The sequence below is a fragment of the Epinephelus lanceolatus genome, chromosome 5 (assembly GCF_041903045.1).
Source record: "Epinephelus lanceolatus isolate andai-2023 chromosome 5, ASM4190304v1, whole genome shotgun sequence".
NCBI lineage: Eukaryota > Metazoa > Chordata > Actinopteri > Perciformes > Serranidae > Epinephelus > Epinephelus lanceolatus.
Window position 1 is genome coordinate 32,127,710 of NC_135738.1, and position 25,855 is coordinate 32,153,564.

The 25,855-nt window shown below is 41.7% G+C and overlaps 1 protein-coding gene across 36 annotated transcripts in view; it reads left to right on the plus strand.

Annotated features, from left to right (window-relative positions):
* Nucleotides 1-25,855, plus strand: part of mical3a (microtubule associated monooxygenase, calponin and LIM domain containing 3a) — a 116,073-nt gene that overhangs the window by 45,704 nt on the left and 44,514 nt on the right. For 32 of the 36 annotated variants that reach the window (XM_078168059.1, XM_078168060.1, XM_078168081.1 and 29 more), the window contains 15 exons: nt 11,795-12,201; nt 15,051-15,258; nt 15,424-15,540; nt 15,676-15,777; nt 16,458-16,613; nt 16,983-17,083; nt 19,765-20,022; nt 20,207-20,322; nt 21,470-21,596; nt 22,071-22,164; nt 22,301-22,330; nt 22,872-23,019; nt 25,140-25,336; nt 25,517-25,635; nt 25,742-25,804. In XM_078168059.1, coding sequence (XP_078024185.1) covers nt 11,923-12,201; nt 15,051-15,258; nt 15,424-15,540; nt 15,676-15,777; nt 16,458-16,613; nt 16,983-17,083; nt 19,765-20,022; nt 20,207-20,322; nt 21,470-21,596; nt 22,071-22,164; nt 22,301-22,330; nt 22,872-23,019; nt 25,140-25,336; nt 25,517-25,635; nt 25,742-25,804 — 2,115 coding nt within the window. In that variant the 5' untranslated portion in view covers nt 11,795-11,922. The remainder of the gene's footprint in view (nt 1-11,794; nt 12,202-15,050; nt 15,259-15,423; nt 15,541-15,675; nt 15,778-16,457; nt 16,614-16,982; nt 17,084-19,764; nt 20,023-20,206; nt 20,323-21,469; nt 21,597-22,070; nt 22,165-22,300; nt 22,331-22,871; nt 23,020-25,139; nt 25,337-25,516; nt 25,636-25,741; nt 25,805-25,855) is intronic. The other 4 variants (XM_078168062.1, XM_078168086.1, XM_078168093.1 and 1 more) reach the window with 1 other exon arrangement.

Genomic DNA, 25,855 nt, shown 5'->3' on the forward strand with positions numbered 1-25,855 from the left:
CAAGAAGTACACTGCACAGCACATTGATTGGCCCAAAAAAATTGACAGTCTCAGTCATCTTAGGGGTCTCCAAATGATGATTAGAATCTCTCATGGACAGTTTAATTCCCTTTTCATTCGGAATGAAAGTTCATTCCTATTAAAAGTGATCTTGTAAACACCTAATTCGGAATGAAAATAGCCAATGCGAATGAAAATTCAATCCAATGTAAGGGGCTGGAATTTTCTGTTTCTAATTCCAAATGAAAGAATTTCTCGCACTTGTATACACTCATTCCTCTTTAAGTTCATTCCGGTCTTTCTGCGCATCCTCGTTTCCTTACCCTTCTGGCGTGATGACGTATGTAGCGTGCATAGCAATAGGCTGAGATAGACTAGTTGGACTCGTTGCATTCACCGGTTTCCATTCGCCACAGCACGGTCTTCTATCTCCCCTCTTTGACCTTCTACCTCCCTTCTCCTCCTCAACAGATGAAGCATTAGCAGAACAAGGTTGTTGTCGTACTGCTGCTTCAAGAATAGCGAAACAAGCCTGAAAAAGGCTTAAAGAATGGCGTCGTCAAGCATCTTGTTATCCGGAGCGAGGACTACAGTGTTTTCTTCCGGTAAATGTAAACACGTAACATCTGCCCCGCCCCCTATCCAATCAGAAACCTTCCCTGCCCCAAACCTTGCGCGGACCCGAATACAGGCAATTAAAAGGCGATTAAACTGATCTCCCGTCTAAACCCTCATTTGGAATGAATATTTCCCATGTAAACTACCTGGAAAGACTTTCATTCATTCAGATTTATTTCATTCTGAATGAGAATCAGAAATAAAAGGTTAGAAATATTATGTTCGATTTTGTCTACCTGGTCCTAACATTAACGCAGTGCTTTATAGGAGAATTAAAAATATCGAGATATATACTGTGTATCAAGATACAGCCAAAAATATTGTGATATAATTGTCAGAATCAGTATTTCAAGTTTTCCCCTTACGACAAATGAGGACAAATCTCCACTATTATAAAAACTATTCATAGTATCATTCACTCTATCAGTTCAGTCAACCCTGGCAAGAAATCACACGATGTCAGCAGCGGGAGTATCAGTCCATTTCCCATTTTTTCTTTGCTAGTTTCCAGCCTGCGTGGTTGTCACATTCAACACCCACCTACGCACACTAGAACTCTGTCCGTTTGCTGAGCGTCTTCGAAGTTTAACTGTTGGCTTTGTAATTAATATGGTAAAGAGAGGAGAGCTACTGTAGTTTCCCATGGCCTGCCAGAATAAGAAACATACCATGGGGTAGCCTTTGTATATTAAATGTGTGATCTAGTTATGCGGCCTTCGAAGGTTAGTTTTTGTGTCTCGGCCCGGCTGTTTATATTCCTGTCCATCATCCTTTCACGTCCGAACACACAGAGAGAAAAAGGAGTCTAGTGGAGATGTTTGGTTTGTCAGGAAAAAATGGAACTCTGATTGACGTGTTAGATATTATTGGATGTACTACAGCCTAATTCTTATCAGTCTTTGGATTATTTAGATTGTCTTTTTTTTCTCTTACAGTTTCTCAGTTCAGTTTAACGGGTCCTGTAGCCGGTCTGAGGCATCCTCTCTTTCTCTCCTGCATACCTCCATTCCACAACGGTCATGACTAAGCCTTGGAGACTAGTCTGTGTTGACTGTGTTTGCCCACCGCTCTCAGGTTACACTTCCTAGTTTGCAGGGAAGGATGGATGTGAGTATATGAGTAACCAGATACATGCCTCCATCTCACTCCACGCTCTGGTGTGAAGTATGCAAATCAACAACAGAGATAGCCAAATGTTAAAATCCATGGAGATTTTTATGAGCGGTGCTATTGATAGCTGTGCTTTACAGCGTTCTTGCATTTTTCCCCTCAATACCCTTTTGTGGTTGTCTGTGTTTATGGTTACATAGCTGCGGTGCCAGCTCTGCTCTTGTTATGAAAGGTATGAAGGTGGGAAAAGTGGCATTTGAGTTGGGATTTGACATGTTTCCTAAATCAAATAGCTGCGGCAAGTGCTGGCAGGCAGCTCTAATCGGCCATGTTTGACAAGCACCCTTAAGCAGTATGTCTAGGCACAGGCTCACACTCCCCTGAATCCGTTGCTAATATGAATTTCATAAGACCTTTGTCATCAGTAAATACTCCCCTGAGTCGTCTCAGACAGAGATTTGATGTTAATTTTTCCATTGGCTATGCTTTTTTTGCACTTTGAAACCAATCCATTTGAAATCCCCTGTCATGGTTGGAATGGGTGTGATATAGGCCAGTAGATATGGAAATGTAATGGGGCTCAGATTCAGTTAAACCTTCTTTCGTTTTTAGCACAGAATTGAGGAATTTCCATGATAATACAACTGAGCAAACTGGAACCAGTATAAATCTTGGAGTACTACCCACGGTTTCCCACAAATTCATTTGCCACAAAATCAGCATTCATTTTCTGTTTTTGGAGGTGGGCCATTAATTCGGCGCACTGTTGGAATACTGTAAAATTTCAATTAATAGCCCAGGCTATTATTTGCTAAAATCACTGATATCAACAGGCCTATATTTGGGACAGGCATCTATATGGGACAGGCCTTTGATTCTGTTAACACAAAACTGTTAATCAGCAAAGATCGGGAAACACAATCAAATCGTTTATTGAAACCAGTATGAATATTACTTGTTTAAAAATTAGGCTTCAGATAATATAAAGACTAAAGGAATATGAAAAACTTATAGGGTAAACAAGGAATGGACACATAATTTGAGGTAGCCAGCAACCTGGTTTTATACATCTGTAGGAACTTATATATATATATATATATATATATATATATATATATATATATATATATATATATACATATAAAAATGCACTGCTTGGCAACCAGACCAGGCGTCTAATTGAGACAGGCCTTTATTTATCAAAATGTGTAGGCACACCGGGCTAGTGAAAGGGACTAGGACTAGGCTCTCAGTTGAAATTTTATATGCTTTTCAGTTATTCAGAATGCCGTGCTCTTGGAGCGCGGAGCATACTCTGGGCACAGACAGAGCAGCAGAATGCAAGGGTGCAACGAAAATGAAACTAAACTGTTGGTTAATCCATATAGAAATAGAATGCTCTTTCTCTTAGAACAACAGCGGTCTCATTTAAGTGTTGTCTATCACTTTCCCAGCCTTCTTGGTTGGCTGCATTTCTAAGGAAACTACACACTCCGTGGTGCCAGCTGGGTCTAATTTGCAGCAACAGAAGCCCCCCTTGAACTTGATATTAAACCTGAGTGCAATATTGTTGTCTTTTTAGTCTTATATTGTAGTCTTTATCATGCAAGTTGACATTGTGATGATGAAAAAACAATGTGCTGTACACCCTAACTTCTTAGCTGTTCTATTACAGTTTAAATCTAGACAAAAAGTAGGTTGTAATGTTGTCAGAAATATTGATTTATTTATACCTATCTATTCTGAATATCTGAAATGGTTTCAATGCTTATTTTCCACAGTATCGATAGACCATTACCAATAGAGATGTACCAATACTACTTTTTCCTTCCCGATACCGATTCCGATCCCTGAACCTTAGGTATCTGCCGATACTGAGTACCGATCCAATACCAGCGCATAAAATAAAAATGGATGGGATATTAATTGTTGTATGTCTCAACTCCTAAAACTCTATGTAAAATATTAGGAAATAAATACATAATAGTAGAATGAATGCCATAAAACTTTTTAAAATTATTTTTATTCAGTGTTGACACAGATCAAGACACCTGTTAAAGTGCAGCCACACAATTTGGTAAAAAAGACATTTTAAAGGCTACAGTAGAATGCTTTTTAAACTCCGCTCCGTTTCTGTTTCATTTGCCTGTAGCGTGCGTATGCGTAATGACGTGTGGCATTACATGGTATCGGATTGGTCATAGGCTGTACTTGCTGATACCCGATGCCGCATTTTAGGCAGTATTGGAGGCATTTCCGATACTGGTATCGGTACAACTCTAATTACCAACTGCACTTTCGTGCTCTCTCTTATTGTTAATTGTGTACTAGTGTTCAAAATTCCAGTATTGTGACAACACTGGTAGGTGGTATGAACAGTTTTTACTACCATTTCTGTACTGCAAAGTCAAGCACATATCCATATTTGCATAAATAGCTTAAAGTTCTCACTTCTGAAGGACTGTACTTTTCTTCAGATGAAAAGGACATGAAATACTTGCACTGCATTTTTTAATTGCCTCTCATAAAACAATGAAGAGGATCCGTTTGAAGGGAAGCACGCAGTGGTTTGACAGGAAAGAGAGAAGATGGCACATGCTTCCAGTGATGAGGCTGGCACAAACGCAGGATGCTGCACGTACTCGTTGTCCTTTAAGTCCCAGACGTGATGAATGTGACTGAGAACATGATGTTTTTCCCCTGCACTGAGCATTAATGTGTCAGTCTGCTTAGCGTTTAGGAGACGGCAACATGGAAATCATATGTTTATCGGCTCAGGGGTTGATCTGTTTGTTGGTGACGGTGAAAATCTGCGTCGGCTATGGAAGCTAAAAATGAAGTGCTCAGCTGTGCAGCGCAGCCCGCCTGTCAGAAGCAGAAGTGATTCAAAAGCCAGATGGTTTGGAGACAACCTCTGCCAGAAGTGAGTTGAGTTTCAGTCAACAAATGTTTGTGTGCTCTGTGAGCTCGGAGGCTTTGTCTGCTGATGTGAAGTTGTGAATAGAGACACAACTGTCTGCGCTCCTGTTGGCTGGTCCTGTGTATATGAATAGCAGCACTGAGCTTAGTGTTTGCGTAGAGGCATAATGAATATATAGACAATAACAGATATCAAAGGGTGTAACACAGCTATTCAGTCACCTTGTTGACTTAAGCTTCACGTGTATTATCATTCTGTTGGCACGCTGTGATAATGTTTGGAGTGATGATCCATTATAACCCTCATTTTAGGTATTTATGTTTCTACCAGTTTTTGATCTTCTGATTTCCACAAACACAAACACTCTCTCCACTGTTTATAGACTTGAGTCTGAATGATACCCTCAGACTTAGCTTGCGGCATTTACCCCGAGGCTTTGAATTCCCTTCTTTTGTTTACAGTGAGGGTTTACAGGCAGACACAGTGACGATGAGCATCCCTGACAAAGCTCCACTTCTTTTGAAATATGAATAAAAGAATACACTTGGAAGAAATGACAGGCTGGTGCTCTTAACTATGTGGGCAAACAGCCTAATTTTATGAATGGACTTGTTTTTCCTGCATCTTGCTTACACCTTAGTTGGTATGCACAGCTGTGCAAAGGGGCAGACACGCACACACTCACACACACTCTCAAACTCCTTTGATGAGTAAATAGTAGCTGGAGGCATCACTGTGAGGGTACCAAATCAATGTGGGACTTTGGGATTGCCATGTATGGCTCAGTATTTGTATCCTTATTGGGTTACCCACATATTCATAACATTTGAAAGTTTGCTTTTTGATTTCAGAATAAATAATCACACATGTTGGACATATGGCATAATGTCAGACAGTTGTGTTCAGAGTAAACTAGAAAAATGAGTAAAAAGAGGATAAAGAAGCAGGTATGGTGAAAATGCTAAGAAGGATTTATCATGTAAGATTTTTTGTCAGATTTTAAGCTGTTTGATTACAAGATAACTAGAGCAGTAGGTAGGCGTGGGCAGTATCTGTTCTTTCATACCTTCATAACCGCCTGACACTTCACTAGGTTGTACAGTATATGACCATATTTGTACAAAAAAAATCAAACAGCTGGCGCCTCCTGACAGAAATATGCAGGCTCTACAGCTGTTCTTTTTTTCCCCGCCATCTCTCTTGTTGCTGGCCTGCTTTTTAATAGTCCTGTAACATTTTACCCACTTCTGCAGTCGCCATCTTTCTCAGCTCAGCCACCTGTTCCACAAATAGACTGACCTCTGGTGGCCCATACTGTGCACTGCATCGCCTTATTACAGCATCTCCGTATCAGTTTGATAAAAAGAGGAGCATATGTATTTTTGACGGTTTTGAAAATGATACTGTTGGATTACTGAATATCCCGCTATGCCTTGAGACGGGGAAGCTGTGGCTCAGGGGTAGAGTGGGTCGACCACCAATTGGAAGATCAGCGGTTCGATCCCCGGCTCCTCCAGTCTGCAATTGACAGTCTACTGAACCCCAAATTGCTCCTGATGGCTGTTTCATCATGTAGTGAGGGTGTTAAAAACTGAGTAGCAGATGGCACCTTGTATGGTAGCCTCAGCCAGCAGTGTGTGAATGTGACTCATAGTGTAAAAAGTGCTTTGAGTGGTTGAATGACTAGAAAGGCGCTATACAAGTGCAGGTCCATTTACCATTTAAAACCTTGATACTGCCCAAGCCTAACTGCTAGTGATGATTATTTTTTATTATCCAAAAAATATTTTGACTCAATCTCAATGGGACTTCATGGTTAAATAAAGGTTAAAGAAATAAAATGTGAAGCTACAGCCAGGACACAATTAGTTTAGCTTAGCTTAGCTTAGCGTACATACTGAAAGCAGGGGAAACAGCTAACCAGGATCTAAGTAAAGGAAGATATATCCTGTTTGTTTCATAGCTATAAAATCCAAAGTTGAGGTTTTTATGCATTTTCTTTTACATGATAATGGTGGTGAACTTTCCCTAGTTGCTAGCCTGAATATAATGGCCAATAAAGAGTTAACTACTCAACCTTTGTTGTCATTGTGATCTATTTACAGCCTGCAGGCAGCCTCTGAATAGACCACACCTGCTGCTGCATTTCTCTGTAATTAGCATTATAGTCAAACTATAATGTAGCCATCTCCAGTGACTTATCATAATGAGCACAAGAGGGATGTTAAGGTGATCATTAACTGCAGAGAACAAAGACAAAATGGCAGCTGTCATAAGGCGAACAGGAAGAAATAAGCAGAGACACAAAACAGTCAGATCCAGCAGTCATTACAGGTTTTTTGCAACTGGTGAATAAGATTTGATGGACTAAATGTTCTGCTTGTACATCCATTATTGTGAAGACCTCTACCGCTCAGGGAGAAAGATCACATTGCATCCTGCAATCTCTCCTGCTCTCTGCCAAGTATCCTGATGGATGAGAGGAGGAGATGAATCGGGATATCGCTTTCATCTCCAGGGTGTCCTCCAAGCATCAGTCATGCCTGAGCTGGACACTGACAAGGGACGAAATGTTATTTAAGGACAAACACTGACACAGACACAGCTTACAGTCAGCCCAGTTATTCAGCGTCATTATGGCAGATAAGCAATTAACTTAACCTGTTTACCTCAAAGCCTCTGTGTTGTTTTTTAACTGACCGTGTCAGCTGTAAGAGAGCAGCACCTTGTGCTTAGTATTCTGCTCTCTGTTAAATGATGACAGAGAAAATGACATGTTTTTGGAGCCAATATTTTTCACTGTTATCTATGTTTTTTTATTAAGACTGTGACTTTGATCCTGTTTAGGTGCAGACAAAAAAAAGGGAATAATGTAGTATTCCAGGTTGTTTTTTTTATTTCTACAGTGAGCAAACTAGCAAAAATACCACAAATTGTGATTAACATTAATTTACAATATGCTTAGCTTTGAAATCTACTCTAATATATAGTCTGTTATTTGTTACTACTGGGAATAGTGGCAGTGATAACAGTGTGTAAATGCAGTGCTGTCAAACGTGTAGCCTAGTGGCCTAATCTCTGGCTCTATTTTTAGATTAGAGGATGATGCAATGCAGCCAGTATAAAGTAAAGGCATGCTGTGTGTGCCAGTGTGTGTGTGCATACTGGGGGGGGTTGATGCTGTGTGTGTAAATTCTTGTGTGAATTCTGTGAATGCGTGAAATCCTGGCGGTGGCTCATCCAGATGTCAGGAGATTTTGAGTGCGTGCTGAAGCAAAGCTCCTTTGATTTTTGTTCTGTTTATTATCCACTTACAATAGTTTTGTTGGAATTTTTGAATCGTAGAAAAACTAAAGAAACAGTTGTCTTTTTCATAAACGCCCCCCCCCCCCCCTGTTTGATACTATTAATGTCACAATGTCACATTGCTGCTACTGTGGCCAGTAATGTAAATGTGATAATCCGTCACCATGCTCTGCCCAACAGAAACACATGCTGCAGCATTTATTTTTGAGTGAGCGTATGGGTCTCTGCAGGAGGCTACTATTATTCAAATTATAGGCCAGGTTTATTGTTGGCATTAAGCTGAGTCAGGGTGTAGCATGTCACAACAGACCTGCCTGAGCTGGACATCACACAAACACACACTGTGACACAGCATGTCAGTAAGTTGCATTTCCTTCAAAGAGCTCAAACTGCGTTGGATGTTTACCGCTAGATGTGTGTCATGCGTTGCCATAAACTGTGGGTCCTCACAGTAAAACGAAAAGCCCGCAGAGGGAACCCCTTCGATCCCTGCTATGAACGGAGGAAGTAGCAAAGCAAGAGGTTCAAGTTGGATCTTGCAAAAAAGATTTGATTTCATCGTGAAGTGATTTATTGCCCCTCTGAAACTGTTCTCCCAAGCTCCTGCTCTGTTTGATGTATCTTCTTTTTAACTATGAGGCTTTGAGCGAGGAGTTTTAGGTGACCTGCTTTCTTCTGCTCTGCCTCATAAAACAGCCTTGGTGCTGATGAATTGTGATCTCTACTGACATTATGTCGAAAACCATTAGCAGGGTTAAAGAGCAGAGTGTAAGAACTTAGGGCAGAGGACCTGTTTTGTTTTAAGATGCTCCTGTTGGGCTTATTGGGATTGATAAGATTACAGTTTACATACCTACTGAGAGTCTGACTGTGGCCTATTTTTGTGTAGAAAATAACCTTGAAACTGTCTGTTATCTCGGTTCGTTAGTGGCGTGCTATCACAGGCCCCACCAGCACTTGCTACACACTAAAGAAACTGCAAGCCTGACTGAATCTCCATCTGCTCTGAAATCAACCGCAGCATCTCAAGTCTTTGTGGAAATGAACAGGAACAGGCTTCAGATGCCTGATGACTATTTGAGTGACGTTTATGTATTTGCCCTGCCTGTTTCCACAGTCATTATTATTGACTAGAGAATTAAGGACGATCGATTCAGTCATTTGTAATAAACATTGGCTGTTTCGATGACACCCAGTCGATCAGAGGATCACTGTTATGCTTGTGTGATCAGTGTTGTTGATGCTGACTGTTAAACAGAGGGACCAGTGTTAGACAGTATTTTGCAAAGAAAGCTACTAAAATGATGGGACGCATATACGTTACTACAAACCGCAAACCGCTGCAGGTGCAGATTTTTAAAAAATATTTTTTTAAGTGCTTGTCAAGCCTCGTATTTACTCACAGATGAAATAATTGAACAGGTTACCTAACTGCTCGTGTTGGAAGAGGCCCTTTCCGTCCGTGCTGGCAGTGCAGCGTTCAGCCCTGATCCTGACTGACTGAGGCAGAGCCAAACCCCAGAGCCTCCTGTTTTCACTACACTGAGGAGTTGGCAGTGTGTGAAAAGGAGGCCAGCTGACCTCTGTACCTGCCTCCCTTTCATCATGTGTTGCCACTGGGACCGGCTGGGACGACACTGGTCTTCATGAACTAGCTCAACATCCTGGACAGCCCAGTACAAAGCTCGAGAGTTCACAGAAAAAGAGGCTGACAGTGTAAATATCACTGTGTGTTGCTCAGGATTTCAGTAACTGAGTCCTGTCTTCACCCGAATGTTGACTCTGTCCTTGGAGCAAAAGATTAGGTCCTACACATAAATGTTTAACCCTTTAATGTCTTACATTAAAGGGTTAAACATTGTGCTTATCTCCTCCCCACATTCTGATTGACTAATTAATTGGTAGCGGTTATTCATATTTCTGTGGTGTATTTATTACAAATACAGTCCATCTGACGCTTGTTTTGTTTAATTTTCTACAAATGCAACTGCAGCCAGTATCTCACTATCACTCACTATCACTATTCTTATTCATATTTTAGGAAGCTACAAATTATATTCAGCCACAAAATAAGCCTGAAAAGCTGGAAATCAGAACAGAAGTACAGAGATTTGTTGCATAGAGATGATACACCGTCTCATCTAGTTGCATTGGTCTGAACTGACAGTAGTAGTAGTTGTTGCCTGTTTCAACTCATCTTGTTGCGAATCTTTGGTCTGAGCTGAAGAATTTTATCCATTTGGTCCAGTATCATTTGGAAAGTCTAAAAAGGCTGATGAGTAAATCATTTTATCCTCATCCAAGTTAGTGGTGTGCTTAACCGAAAGTAGATGGCTCGGTCGGTGAAAGTTAGCTGTTTGAGTAGCAAAGTCTCAGGTGTGTTTGCTATTTTGGCCCAATGATGCAGAAAATCCAGATACATCCACATCTGGGAAGTTGACCGTTTTTTGCCTTCTGTGCCAATGAGCAGTTTTTATTGGACTGAAAGGGGCCCCACCTCCAATGCTGTATCTAGTTCTCTTTATCATCCGTTGTACAAACTGGAAACAGCTAGCTTGGCTCTGTCTAATGGTAACACAATCTCCCCAACAGCACCTCTAAAGCTCTCAAACTAATATGTTGCATCTTGTTTGTTTATTCTGTACAAAAACTGACATGATAATATGTTAATTAGTGAGCTTTAGAGGCACTGGTTGGCAGATTTTGTTGCTTGTTTCTAGTCTTTTTACGAAGTTAACAGTCTCCTGGCAGTAACTAATATGATATGAAAGTGTAAACAGGTTTGCCAACATGTCAAATCATTTCTTTAAAGTTTTGTTTTACCAATTGATGCTTATTCTTAGATGAGCCTTTCTGTGTACTTATTGGCAGAGAGTTACGTATCCAAATTGCTGAGCCACTGTGAACCTCTAACAAGCAAAGCAAGTTTCTGCATCGTTGCCCTGGGGAGCTAATGCAAACCAGAGCCCTTTTTTTCTCAGCCACCATTGCCACTTTTGTCTTCGGGCTTTGTGGCATTTCTTTCATCCTTTTCTTCTCCATTATCTACCTCTTATTTTTTTTGTTGCTGATGTTGAGTAATGCTTACCTTGTAAAGGCTACCTATGCTATTAAATACAGTTAGAGTTAAAGTCTGAGAGCTTATCAGACACTCCACTCATGACAGCTGAGCCACAGACGCCAGACAACATGAATGATCTGGTCCCCCTGGGGGTGAAAACGCCCAGCACATAAAGTAGCACTGCTGCAAGTCATAGCAGGTAAATCACCAGCAGAAAGGTCAACTTTCACTCAGTATGTACTTAGGAAGCTATAGCAAACCTGCATCTCTGGTTTCTTGAAACATTGTTCTAATGCCAAATCATTTTCTTGAATGAGTTTAATTTTGTTTTGACCATTTCCTGCATCTGGAGTAATTTGTGCCACACAGACATGTCCAACACACTTGTGCCCTAAATGTTTCCTGTTTGGCTTTGTGTGGGTTCAGTGCCCGTCTTGTGTCCAGCAGCCTCATTCCTGGACAGATAAAAGTTTTTTTTAGGTCATGTAACTGCAGAAGAATGACAACGAGACCTTAAATGACCTGGTCTTTATCCTCAGTTGCTTTGATGCATGTCCGACCAGCTGTCATGCTTGTGATTGTCTAGTTAGAGAAGATTGGGGGCCGTTCATTAAGAGGGGGAACTCAACTCGATGACTTGTGTCTAATTAATGCTTCTGTTTATGTTGGATTGGGCAGTGTTGATATCAGTCAAGTATTCGAAAGCTGTTATCTTGTAAGTTTGTTTTTCTGCACTACATTCAATGATTCACTGAGTTTTCTGTCTCTCCCTCTTACAGAATGAAGATGCCTGAGGCTGGAAGTTAGAGCCCTCCACCAGAGAGAGTGTGTTCCAGGGCTGGGGCTGGACCCAGAGACCCCTGCCTAGGGGGTGAAGGGCCCTCACAGCCCTGTGTGAGTCTGGACTATGGGGGATGGAGGCATCGGTGCAACTGGAGGAGATGGGGTGAATAAGGCCCATGTCCTGTTCGACAACTTCGTCCAGGGGACCACATGCAAGGGGACGCTCAAGGCCTTCCAGGAGCTGTGTGACTACCTGGAAGTCAAGCCCGGCGAGTACAGGATCTTCTATCACAAGCTCAAGTCCAAACTCAACTACTGGAAGGCCAAGGCACTCTGGGCAAAGTTAGACAAGAGGGCCTGCCAGAAGGAGTACAAGAAGGGCCGTGTCTGTGCCAACTCAAAGGTAAGCCTGAATCATGACCAACTGAATAGTTCATTTAAGGGCAGCTTTACTTCTTCGTGGCTTCAGTTCAGTGAGAGCTAAAATTTAATCCTGGATGTTAAGAATCATGTAATGTGATGCCTGTGTTTACCAGTCAGGCTGGTGTGTGATTGCTTTATGTGAAAGGACACTGCAGGGACACTTTTTAATCTCAGTTGAGTTCATTTCAGTTCACTCTTAGATACCTTATTCAGCACCTCCTCTGGTTTGCAGTGTATACAACCCCAAAATAAGGTTTGAGGCTGATAAAGTGGCTGTATTATTTTTGTTGAAAAGTTGAATAGTTGAATTAAAAGACTAGGTTTTGTAAATAAAGTTAAATTAAAAGGAATACTGCACCGATTTTTCAACCAGCTCAACTGTGGTAAACTTCCTTCCATCTAAGATTATGTTTGTGCCCTGTTCGGCAGTAATATGAGAGTTTCTGAACAGGAAGTGGGTGCCATATTGCTTCCTGTATAGTGAAAATGAAGGCCGAAAAAACTGAAATCAAATGGTAAAAGTGAGCAGGGCTGATCAAACATAAACCAAGATGCTGTTACTGACTTGTATATTTCCATGCCTCCAAATCAGCTTACTGTTACCGTTAATTTAGCTAACTTACCGTTACCTGTAACATGAGATTGTTTGCTAACAGCCGGCCGCCATCATGTCAAACTGACGATTATGTCACCCACCAACAGGAGCGTTTACTGGTTCAATGCAGCACAGTGCATTCTGGAAGTTGTAGGTTTTGTACCTCGTCAGCAAAAGCAAATGCCACAGTCGTTTTACTCTGTTGTCTCTGGTCATATTGCACCAATCTTTTTACTGCATAGACAGCTTAGTTTTAATAAAAGACCAAATTTCCCGCAGTGAAATACTAACCATTTATCTCAAAAAATATAATTAGTTGAAGTTCCAAGTTGACTAAGCTTAGCTTAGCCTATGTCATCTTATCTTAGTTCATGTTAGCTTATGTTATGTTATCTTAGTTTATGTTATCCTAGCCTAACTTAGGCAATGTGGCGTATGATGTTTCTTAAAGCCACAGTGTGTAGGAATTTCTCCCATCTAACGTTGAAATCATATATTGCATTCAAACAGATGGCGCACTCTAGCGCGTCACTGTTTCAAACACGTATTGCAACAACTGTAGCCGCTGTGTACCAAAAAGCTATGATAACACTGATGAAACCATGTTATCGGATACTACATGGAGTATTCATTCAGGCTCCTACACAGACACACGCGACGCGAGCTGACAAACCCCCTCCTCACCATGCTGGCTGTGTTTACAACGTAGGACTGTTGGGGCGGATGTAAATTGAAACAAACCAATCACGTCTTGTCCTTTGACAACTGACAAGTGGCTCAACCTCACACACCTCATCCCTCTCCTCGCATTACTGCGCCGCTAACAGCTGTTAGTGGGCAGTGGCACTACTGCCGCATAACAAAGTCCCACTCTTTGAGCATAATGCAGGATCATGTATTATGCAGCATCACGGGAGACGGAATCCTCGTCGCCAAGAAAGTGCAAAAGGGAATCAAAAAGGCAGCGTGACCGGCGAATTAAAAAAACAAGGGTCAGCATTGGGGTTGCCTTTCCCAGGTGGAGAGAGCTGCTGAAGGAGAAAGGTAATACAATCACAGGCCAGCGCTAACAGCAGCTAACAGCGGCTAACAGCGGTGCAGTGATGCGAGGAGAGGGATGAGGCTGTTAGCGACTGGCGGCTAACAGCGGCTAACAGCTAACAGCGGCACAGTGATGCGAGGAGAGGGATGAGGCTGTTAGCGACTGGCTGCTAACAGCGGCTAACAGCCAACAGTGGCGCTGGCCTGTGATTGCATTACCATTCTCCCTCAGCAGCTCTCTCTAACTGGGAAAGGCTACCCCGATCTTCGTTTTTTTAATTCGCCGGTCACGCTGCCTTTTCTGTTCTCTTTTGCGCTTTCTTGGCGACAAGGATTCCGTCTCCCATGATGCTGCATATGCATGATCCTGCATTATGCTCAAAGAGTGGGACTTTGTTTCAAATTTGCCAGGGTAGTAGCGAAGCGCCTCTTGCTCCTCTCCTTCGGCTCCTCAGTCACGCAGTGCTGGCCTGGCTCTCAACGAAAACGACGAAGGCGGTGCTGTATGTCCCTTGCTGGCAGGTGTATTCTCAAGATGGCGAAACGTAATGGAACCCCACAGACGACTTACCCGCACAATGTACAAACAAATCCGAAATTCTCCTTTTACGAGAATAAATCAGATTATTGGTGGAGGTAATAGTACACCACTGATGACATATTTATGAATGCAGACATCAATTTTTGCCAATAAACAACTGAAAATGTTACACAATGTCCCTTTAAGTTGGCTGGTTTTAGTTTGGAAGTTAAGATAAATCAAGCTAGCTAAAATAAGTAACTATGTTAGCTTATGTTACGTTATGTCTTATGTTGTCATGAAGTCAAACTAAAATAAGGAAACACGGCTAAAATACTTCATGTATCCTTGCTTGAGTTAGCTTAGCTTATCTTAGCTCGTCAACTATTGCCTTCTTTCTTCTCTTCATGTGTTGCATTCCATTATTTATCTCATATTATTTAGCCAATGCTTTTATGTTAGCTTATTTTTTGGTCTCTTATGTTAGCTTAGCTTATATTATGTTATCTCTTATGTCGTTTTTTGTTTTAGCTTAGGAGTCAAGCTAAAATAAGGAAACATGGCTAAAATAATCATTTTGGTTAGCGTATTTTAGTTCATCAGCCATTGCCTTTGTAGGTTTTGACATCTTTCTTATAGCTCGTCTATAATATCTGCATCTCTTTGTATTTAGTGTCTCATCATTGGTGCAGGACCATGCGGCTTGCGTACAGCCATCGAGCTGGCTTTCCTAGGGGCCAGAGTGGTGCTGCTGGAGAAGAGAGATGCCTTCTCCAGGAACAATGTGCTACACCTCTGGCCCTTCACCATCCAGGACCTCAGGGGCCTTGGAGCCAAGAAGTTCTATGGAAAGTTCTGTGCTGGTGCTATTGATCATATCAGTGAGTACACTTGTTTTGCCCTCCTGTGCGTACACTACTAATATGCTGCACATGGCATATTTGCTTGTAGGAAGTGATTTTTATGTCTTGTATGTACTTGGAAGATGCATTTGTGGGTTTTACAGTTCATTCACATTTTCTTTCCTTCTTTGTATTGTATTATAGGTATTCGTCAGCTTCAATTGATGCTGCTCAAAGTGGCTCTCCTGCTGGGCATTGAGATCCATGTCAACGTAGAGTTCAAGGGTCTTATTGAGCCCCCTGAAGATCAAGAGACTGAAAGTAAGTGAGTCAAACTACTAGAAGACAAGCCGAAGAAAAATGAATGGAAACAGAACATGTGTTTGGTCTGTCAGAGGCTCTAAGCTGGCTCTGTTGTTACATTTCTGTATGATTACACACACTATGTTTTCTCAGGGATAGGCTGGAGGGCTGAGGTCCACCCCAGGACGCACCCTGTCAACGAGCTGGAGTTTGATGTCATCATTGGAGCAGATGGAAGGAGAAACACGCTACCAGGCAAGTCCACATGCACTGACTGGGAGAAATGCATTTGCAATGCCGTTTTTCCCCTTGACTGAACAAGGCAAAGCACAAACAGCACTATTTGTTTTTTCTAAGCCGACTTGGAGGTTAGTCACAACGATTATGATCTCACTTGTGTACAGCTGTGGTCGAGTGCCTGACCTCACTCCGTTCCTTGTGTGAATGAATGAACATTTGTGCACATCTGTGTATGTATGTTTGTTTGTGTCTGGCTGCTATGTCCAAAGAGCATTTCTGACGGCTGTCCCAGTGGAGCAAAAAAGGAATTGTTGAATTGGCTGTCTGTTTCCTCTATGAGTGTTTGGGCCTCACACACAGCCACACTGGCAACAGGAACCCCTGTGGAGTAAAGTACCATGACCCCTCTCTGTACTACTGACTGCAGCATCAATGAAGGGAAGCATCAGGTTCCCTCTGGGACGGCTATGAACTGTAATCACACGGCTTGAAAAACTAGAAATCTGTTTACGTTGTCATGATGCAGAACATCTGGTTGCATTTATATTGTGCAGTGTGCAGTTTGACGTAAAAGCAAACATGAGCACATAAGTGGTTGGGTTTACTCTTTGTTTTTGGATTTATGGTGTCGCAGGTCTGTGCCCTCTGATTCCTGAGCTTGAAAGGCTTCCTCTTCCTCTTGTAATTTCCTCTAGGGTTTCGGCGTAAGGAGTTCAGGGGCAAGCTTGCCATTGCCATCACTGCAAACTTCATTAACAGGAACACGACAGCGGAGGCAAAGGTTGAGGAGATCAGCGGCGTGGCCTTCATCTTCAACCAGAAGTTCTTTCAAGACCTCAGAGAAGCAACAGGTATGTTACGGATCTGTTTTACTGCCTTTTTTTTTTTTTGAGGTAACTGTAAGACACAACACCTCAGGATATAGCTTCAAAAAAGCAATAGCAGTTCCTGGGAGCAGTGGAGGTAAACAAGAGAAATCATCCTGTCCTTGGATCACATTTCTGAATTTTTTCAGCTCATCCAATTAAAATGCTTAACATTAGGTTCGATGCCAAGCCTGCCACAGTTTATTGCTGACACGACAATGTCCCTGGGGCTTTGGTTATGTGCTCTGAGTCGGGTAATTGCTCCTCTAATGACGACATGACAGCCAACCATGGCATAAGGAAACCAATTGTGTTCGCTATATAACAGTACATTTCTTCTCTTGGGCTTTTTAGGTATTGACCTGGAAAACATTGTCTACTACAAGGATGACACGCACTACTTTGTGATGACTGCCAAAAAACAGAGCCTGCTGGAGAAAGGAGTCATTCTGAATGTGAGTGATCAAAGACTGGATCTCAGCTCGACGTGTTGGGTGTCTGTGTGCGTTTAAAAACTGTTGCATCTCATTCTGTCTCTCTGTAGTAGACATAAAGGCTATATGCACGCACAGGCTGACAAAATCAAAAGTCTGTTTCTCTCTTTTCTTTTCGTCTCACCCTCTTTCATTCTTTGAGTCTTTTTATGCTCTTTCTGTTTTTGCCCAGTATCAGCCTAATGGTCTAACCAAGCCAGCAGTGTTCAGGCACAAACTGCCAACTCAAGCACACTTATTGAGTGTTTGTGTCCTCGCTTTACATGGTAGTTTCCTTTCCCTGGCCACTTTCCACAGGAAACAGGAAAGGCTTTTTTGCATGTCTTCATGTACAAATATAACTGAAGGTATGCTGTGTTTGTGTGGTGGCTTTCTGGATTGTAAATGGCCTTAAACGTCCCTTGAATTAGCGTTTGTGCAACCCTCGTCACAGTCATAATTGTTCTTCAGATCCTTTTAGATGTGAGTACAAGTCTGTGTATGTTTTCATGGTGAGCTGATGACATTAATGAGGTTTTGGTATAAACTGAGGCCTGAGGGGATTTGGAGTATGAAGGCATGTGTTATTGAAAAGTCATAACTTACTGGTGTAGTAACTTCTGGAAGTTCCCTTTTAATACAGAGTCCTAGACAGATCCTTTTATAGCAGTGTAATTGACTTTGTCCTGCCCTCTTGGAAAGGGGATAGAGGAAGGGTGGTAGCGATGGCAGGAGAGCGTCGGGTCCACACAGATCAAGGCAGCGCTGCAGATCAGAAAACAGCCCTCATTTACATCTTCCACTACCCTGCCCTTCCCCTCACCCAAAATCACCTCCACCGCCAGCCTGGCACTGCACAGCTAGGGAGCCTGAAGATGGAAGAATGTGCCTCTCACCGCCCTCTGTGAAAACATGCCACTTTGAAAGCATGCAGTGATTTGATGCTACATGTTGAGAGACATGTTGTAAGACTCAGCTGTATGTTCCTTACGGCTGAACCAACTGGATGGTGAAAGATAACGGCCATAAACATGCGCATGGTGTTTACATTATACCTCACTACAACTGTATTGATAAAAGATAGTGGAAGAAAGTTAAGTTATTTAAATTATTGGTCGTTACAAATACTCTATGATTTAACAGAAGCAAGTAGTCACACAGTAAAAAAAAAAATCATAAAATCAAAAATTTGATGCATCACGATGCATTGAGAATTGCTAGTTACAAAGTGGCCCTCTGAATCGGAGTTGAATGGAGTCTTGAGGTGCTCAGAGATTCCCATCCCTTATGTTAGTGTCACTTTGGCTCTACTTTCCAACAGTTATTAACATATGATCTGAATCTAAATAATATCTGCTTACATGCTTTTGTATTCACACCTTATTAACATGTATTTTCAGTGTCATGATTGTGCTGGCATTGGGATTTAGAAATTAATATGCAACCAAGTTTGGTTGAGCAGACAGATTTTTACAATGGAGATGTTTCAAAACCATTTGTTTCTTCCTAATACAAATTCTGATACCTGAACATGCATTTTGGCTGATACCAAGGACTGATCCGATACCATTGTGTTTGAGAATTATACATATGCTACTAACTTTGTATTAATGTGAAATGATGGCTGTCGTTGTTGTACAGTATTACTCAGGTTAAAACCTTGTTTAACATATATACATAATGAATGCCATAGAACTTTCTATGATTCAGTATATATTGCCAAATTTCTGACATTTTGCTAATGGCTAACATTACATTAATTACCAGAAATCAATTCTTCTCTGCCTTTCTAAAAGACTGTAGTTTTCATTGGCTGTACAGGGCAACGTGCTACTGTTCTAGAGCACCTGTATAAATCTGCAGTTTCTCCAGGTGTGACACTACTAAAGATTTTTTTAAATAAATTTAATGGTGTAAGAGCAGTGCATAGACTGTCAGTATCAAAGGTATTTACGATAATGATATTGTTATCGGAACAACTCTATTTTACAAACATGGACCGTGGCAGGTTGAGGGTAGCGATGCTGCTTTATAGTTTGATATCTTCATGTATTCAGTATGCAGATTTTTGCAGGGTTTACTTGGGACGTCAAGAATGGGTGTATTTAGGTGACCTTGCAAGATGTGTGAAAGATATGTTTTCCTAAATAACGTGGCCAAGGTTTACAGATTGCATAAACTGCTGGCTGAGATAAGAGCACAGTGCGAGCCAACACAACTCCAAATGGGGTGTGGTCAGTGTGACTGCAAAGTGTTCTGCATGCTTATGCACCTTTTTAATAATGTGCTTTCCCTTACTCACATAACTTGCCTAGATGCAGATTGCACACTGATACCAGGTGTAAATGGTCTTTTTATATCCCGTGCAAGTTTTTTTTTTCTGTAAAATGGGACTTAAGTGTAAGACCATGCCTTGGCTTAAGTGCAACAGACTTGGCTGTTCCTTGTCTATAGTTTTGGTATGTAGCTGCCGCCCAATGTTTTTATATGCTGAGCAAGTCTTGCATCATGCCTAGGTTTAGTTTGGAGACTCTGTTGCTACTGCCTGAACTGCTGATTGTTAGAGTTGTAGCTGTTTCATCACATTTCCCTGGAAATCTCTGCTTTTATCAGTTTTTGTCTAAATGCCACTTCTAATCTCATCTCTCTTATCTCTCCTGCAGGACTATGCAGACACAGAGATGCTGCTGTCCAGGGCTAATGTGGACCAGGCTGCCCTGCTGTCTTACGCCCGCGAGGCTGCTGATTTCTCCACAAACCACCAGCTGCCCACGCTGGACTTTGCCATCAACCACTACGGCCAGCCAGACGTAGCCATGTTCGACTTCACCTGCATGTACGCCTCAGAGAATGCAGCCATGGTGCGCCAACGCAACGGCCACAAGCTCCTGGTGGCACTCGTGGGCGATAGCCTGTTGGAGGTGAGCGAGACGGCAGAAGTTTTTGAAGTTGTCCATAAAGACTACGCTTTACTGTACACCTGAAGTTGTTCTTTAAATCTTTATAAAGAAAAACTTTTTTTTTGTTTTACCCATTTTTGTCATATCCATGGCTGTTATGTGGCCATATTTGGTGGTTTAATGTGGTGTTCGCTGTTGTCTCCAGCCCTTCTGGCCCATGGGCACCGGCATTGCCCGAGGTTTCCTGGCAGCAATGGACTCAGGCTGGATGGTGAGGAGCTGGGCTCAGGGAAAAACTCCTCTTGAGGTTCTGGCTGAGAGGTGAGGGTGTTGAAACACTGAAACGCAGAGACTCACCCTTCTCTTGTACTTACATTTGCAAACACACACACACACACACACACACACACACACACATATTCTCTCTCTTCAAACACACCCTTTTATCTCTAAGTGCTTTACTAGGAAATGTGCCTGTATGTGATTGCAAGCATCAGTCCCACCTCTGCTTGTACTAATGAGATAAGAGGTTCTCATAAGAACAGGATGGAATGTGACTCCTCTGTTCTGCTGTAACTCTCTGTGCTGTTTTGATATCAGTGATAATGTGTTCTCTTAATCTGTTGCCATTTATTCTCCCTATATTTTCCTCCCCACACAGAAATAAACAACACAAAAATGCAAAATACTCGCCTGCTTCAAAACTATTTATACTGGCGGCGATGCGACTATGTGACATGCTACGTCTGTTTGACACCTGATGCCTCAGGGTGTCACACGTCCTTTAATTCTTAATATAAGGCTTTAAAAGTCTTAAATTGTCTTAAATTCAGATTCAATGAGTCTTAAATATCTTTGGTCACATTACCATGAAAATTTCTCCAGCCTGACAGACCCAATGACCCGACTGGACAGACTTAAGAAGAAGATTTCCTGCAGTATTTCTCTGAATATTGCCATAACAAATAGCATCTGTGACAGCAATGAGATTTTTTATTTTCCTTTTTACAGTAAACTTAAACTCACCCAATTGTTGTCATTTTTCCTTACTGTTCATTTTGAACTGACATCACTGTGTTTATTCGGAAAGAGTATCTACACGTGTGTCACACACATGCACACATTTATGTATTATGTGTATTTCCATTGCAGGTTTGGTCTTAAATTTCATATAAGGTGGTATTAAAAAGGTCTTTAACAGTCTTAAATTTAACTTGGTTATACCTGTAGACACCCTGTGCCTCTATTCATGGTACTAGAGCATAGAAAAATTGACCTAAGTTGCTTTTTTGCTGTGTAATACTCCATTCTTTGTGAAGGTTCTTATGAAAAAAAAAAAACAGTTTGAAAACATATACTGATGTTCAAATTAATGGCACACAAAAAAATGCCCCAGATGTGTTAAGACCTTAAGACTCTGCTTATATTCTACATAGGAATATATTGAATGTTTTCATCTTCACTTTAGGGAGAGTATATACCGTCTCCTGCCTCAAACCACACCAGAGAACGTCAGTAAGAACTTCAGTCAGTACAGCGTGGATCCAACCACACGTTACCCCAACATTAGCCTTAACTTCCTCAAGCCCAGCCAGGTGAGTATGGGAGCTAACACACCTCAGCTGCCATCTTTGATAAGCATGTAACACAGTTTGTTTGGAATTTCATAGAGTTGTTCTGATACTAGTACCAGAATATACCTCCCATACTACCTAAAATGTCTGATTGGGTATTGGCGAGTATGTGAGCCTATGTAGCGAACCAATACCATGTAATTTATTAATAAACTTGTAAGCAGTTGCACACCCAAATAAAACAGTATTCCCAGACATCAGTTCTTCTTTACTGCTCTAAAACAGTAGCCTACACAGCAGCCATGCCATACAAACTATGATAGCAATCATTTCACATCTATACAGGATTAATAGTGCACTGCCGTTAGTTATTTTTTTAAGGCAGTGGTACAACTTTGTAAGATCAGGTATCAGAATCATTTTGGGAAGGAAAAAAATGGTATCAGAACATCTCTAGAAGTTTACATGTGTAACAGTAACATGTGTACGTTGCAGGTGAGGCACCTCTGCGACACAGGGGAAACCAGGGAAATGCGCATTGAAATCGAAAATGTGATCAACTCGTCGACACCCAAGTTGGGCAGGAATGGTTTGTATCTTTCACATGCTTCATAAGGACACTATAAACTGTTAGTGGAAAATTCTTTGATGTGCAGATTGATCAGTGTAGGATTTTGCTGCAATCACTGTTGCTGAAATGTAACAATGAACTATTTCCACTCTAGACAACTGCCTGCTTGACAAGCAGTTGCAAGGTAACAGAAAGTCCGAATGCATGGTGTTGCTTTTCAGGGACTCCTAATAGTTTTAACAGTTTGAAAGTCAAGCTGCTACACAATAATGAATAATGGAATGATGGAAGTGTTAATGGACTGATTGCAGCCTCTGACATTATTCTGCGTGTACTAACTAGGTATGATACTCTCATTCAAACTCCCTGGTTTTCTCCAACGTTTAATATCCACTCTAGCTGTTTTAAAGGTTTCCTGTGAGTTCTGCATCCTCTCCTAACCCCTCATTTGCATCCTTTTCCTTCTTTATAAATTTGCTCACAGTTTATAATATTTTCACGTTGGCTGGTTAAAAGCGGTACTAACATGGATGATGACGCCATGGATGACAAAACTTTATGATGCTATGCTCAGCCTTGCCTGACCAAGGCCATGAGATTGCTCAGCAAGAGATGTGTAGTGCTGCCCAGAAACAGTTTATATTTCTTTCCATGTGGAATTCACATACTGCTCAACCTGCTGCTTTACCATCAAGCCTTTAATTTTCCTCTTCCTGCCGCACCAGAATCCATAGCTCGATCCAGTAAGCTGCTGAACTGGTGCCAGAGACAAACGGAGGGATACAGGAATGTCAACGTAACGGACCTTACAATGTCCTGGAAGAGCGGTCTGGCCTTGTGCGCCCTCATTGACCGCTACAGGCCGGACCTGATGTGAGTATCAGAGAGGAATACACACACAGCACATGCCACAGGAAGGCCAGATTAATACAGATGGCAAATTTTGTCTGCAAGAAAACACGTTTCGCCAAGTGTGTCCCTTTATGGTTCGAGTGAAAGGGTTAAAACAGCTGCTGAGCCTGGAATGACTGGCCTGCTGTGTTTATGTGAGTTTGTTGGTTGCAAATGATGTTTACTGTGTGGTTGGGACCATGCTATTGAGCAGTACATCACTGTAAATGAGGTGACAGCTACCAGTCATAATGGCCTCTCTGGGTCCCTCCTCATATCCCCGCTTACCCTCCCACACACACACATAAACACTCTCCTTACACTTACACACACGATAAACAACACAGTCTCCATCCGCATTGCCTAATGTAGTTTGTTACCCTCTGGAGGCAACGTGGCAATTAACATTATAAGCTATTAGTGTCTGTGCTCTGCCTGACCTTTACCAAGTAGTGCAGCAGTTGTGCTCAGCTGCCTTTAAGAGGCCAGATGATGGGAGGAGGGGAGGGAGAGTGATGAGTGGAGGTACCTTGGGGAAAACCGCCTTCACGTGTACACATGTAGAAGACGGATGGTAAAGAGAGGTTGAGTGAGGGGTCCACTCTGTTCCTGATGTGATGTTCTAGTGCTAATGCTTTTAAATGGACTGCATGTGCAGTTGAGATGTATTGATGACTCGCCTTAATGGTATTTTCAGCTGCAGTATAATGACATTTACGGTAATGTTTTCCACAACATGAGCAGTAGCCTGCTGTACAGAAATGCTTCTTCATTAGTGTTTAATGCAGGCATACTCAGTGTCAGTTAATTTCCATTATTTTCAAAGCTGCTGGTTAGTTGTGGTCAGGAAGTATAGATTTGCTCCCTGTTTTTTGCTGAGTCATCACAATGCACAATAGGAGATCACCAATCATAATATTCTGATTCTATTAAAGGAATTCAAAGCTGCAATAGTCATTAATTTTATATTAACAGTAGGTAAATGAATGTGTAATGTGATAAGGGTTGCTTATAGTGGCAGACCCACAGTTGCCGCCCCGACTTGGCAGTTTCCCTCAGCTCTGTTGAGCTTTTAAATCATCTGTCAGCTCATTGTTTTTGTTTCACAGTCTGCACTGTAACTGTTTGTTTGACCCCACAACCACAACAGACAAAAGTTAGCGATTAGCTGGTGAACACAGTGGAGCATTTAGCATCTAAAGATCTCGATATTCCATTTTGGAGTTGGTAGAGAGAACAATTGAGCTGGAAGGGGAGTCTGTATTGCACTTACATTGCCAGGTGTCAATGAGTTGTCAACTATTAAATTAATCCCCAAGTAATTTGGTGAGTAATTAAAAGATTTTTAAGAGAAAAAAAAAGTCAAAATTCTCTTATTGCAGCTTCTTAAATGTGAATATTTTCTGTTTTCTTTAGTTGAGGACATTCATTTAGGCTTTGGAAAACGCTGTTCAACAGTTCTCACCATTTTCTTTGGCCAGACACATGACTCAAAATGAATAATGACCAATAATATTTCACTGTGATTTGTAAATAAGCAGCTGTTGGCTACCTATTTGCCACCTGGGTGACACCATGCAAGTGTTGTGTTTACAGCTTGTTTCTGCTGCCCCCAAGTGGCCAAAAAAGTCACACCTTGGTACACCTTAAGTCCACCTCAGTGGCTCTTACTGTACTTCGTAAGAATATTCAAACACATTTTATATGGTGTGTAATACAGTATTGGGGTTTGAATTAACTATAATCACCTCTCAATCACAATACACAAAGAAGGTCAGGTTTTAATATGACAGCCAATGGTATTTTTTTTCATACTGTAAGATGTAAATACAATTTCATCCTTCAGATTCCACTGATAAAACCAAAAATCACAGCTCAATTTGATGTCAAAAATATGCAAAATTTAGTAGTGAGAGTGTAGCCTGTGTGTGTGTGTGTGTGTGTGTGTGTGTGTTTGTGTTACATTTACAGTAGCAGCATAGATATAAGATTTTTTAGATTAATGTGTATTAGCACCCTTTTCTTCATCACATTCACTCCATCTATCTGTCCCATCTCATTCTCTCCTTTGCCCTCTGTCTCCATATCCCTCCTGCCCTCAGTGACTTTGATTCCCTGGATGAACGAGACCACGAGAAGAACAACCAGTTGGGCTTCGACGTGGCGGAGAGGGAATTTGGCATCTCGCCCTGCATGACTGGCAAGGAGATGTCTTCTGTGGTAGAGCCAGACAAGCTCTCTATGGTCATGTACCTCAGCCAGTTCTATGAGATGTTTAAGGACACAGTGCCACCTGGAGGTGAGAGCCGGTGTTACAGTAGAGCTGCTGGCTCTGTAATCTGTGTTTGGGAGGTGTCTGTAATTACAGAAGGGTTGTCTTGTGACAGATGTTTTGAAATCATGATTACCCATAATACTAAGAGGATTTCAAGTGCTTCTTTATTCTCTTAATCCTCCTTTTTTGTGGATTTCTGTTCAGACAACCACAACTTGAGTCCTGAGGAGAAGGCAGCGCTGATATCCAGCACCAAATCTCCTATATCCTTCCTCAGCAAACTTGGTCAGAGCATAGCAATATCCAGGAAACGAAATCCGAAGGTCAATGTCTGTCTGTTGGGATCCATTGATCAGTCTTTATACATCAGTTATAGCACTTTGTCACTTCATTGTCATAGTAGGAGTAAAAATGATGTGTCATCAACAGGACAAAAAAGAGAAGGACGTGGACGGTTTGGGGAAGAGAAGGAAAACCAGCCAGTCTGAAGATGTGAGTAGTTCTGACAACAAAGCATCTCGGATGTTGAGTTTTTGAGCATTG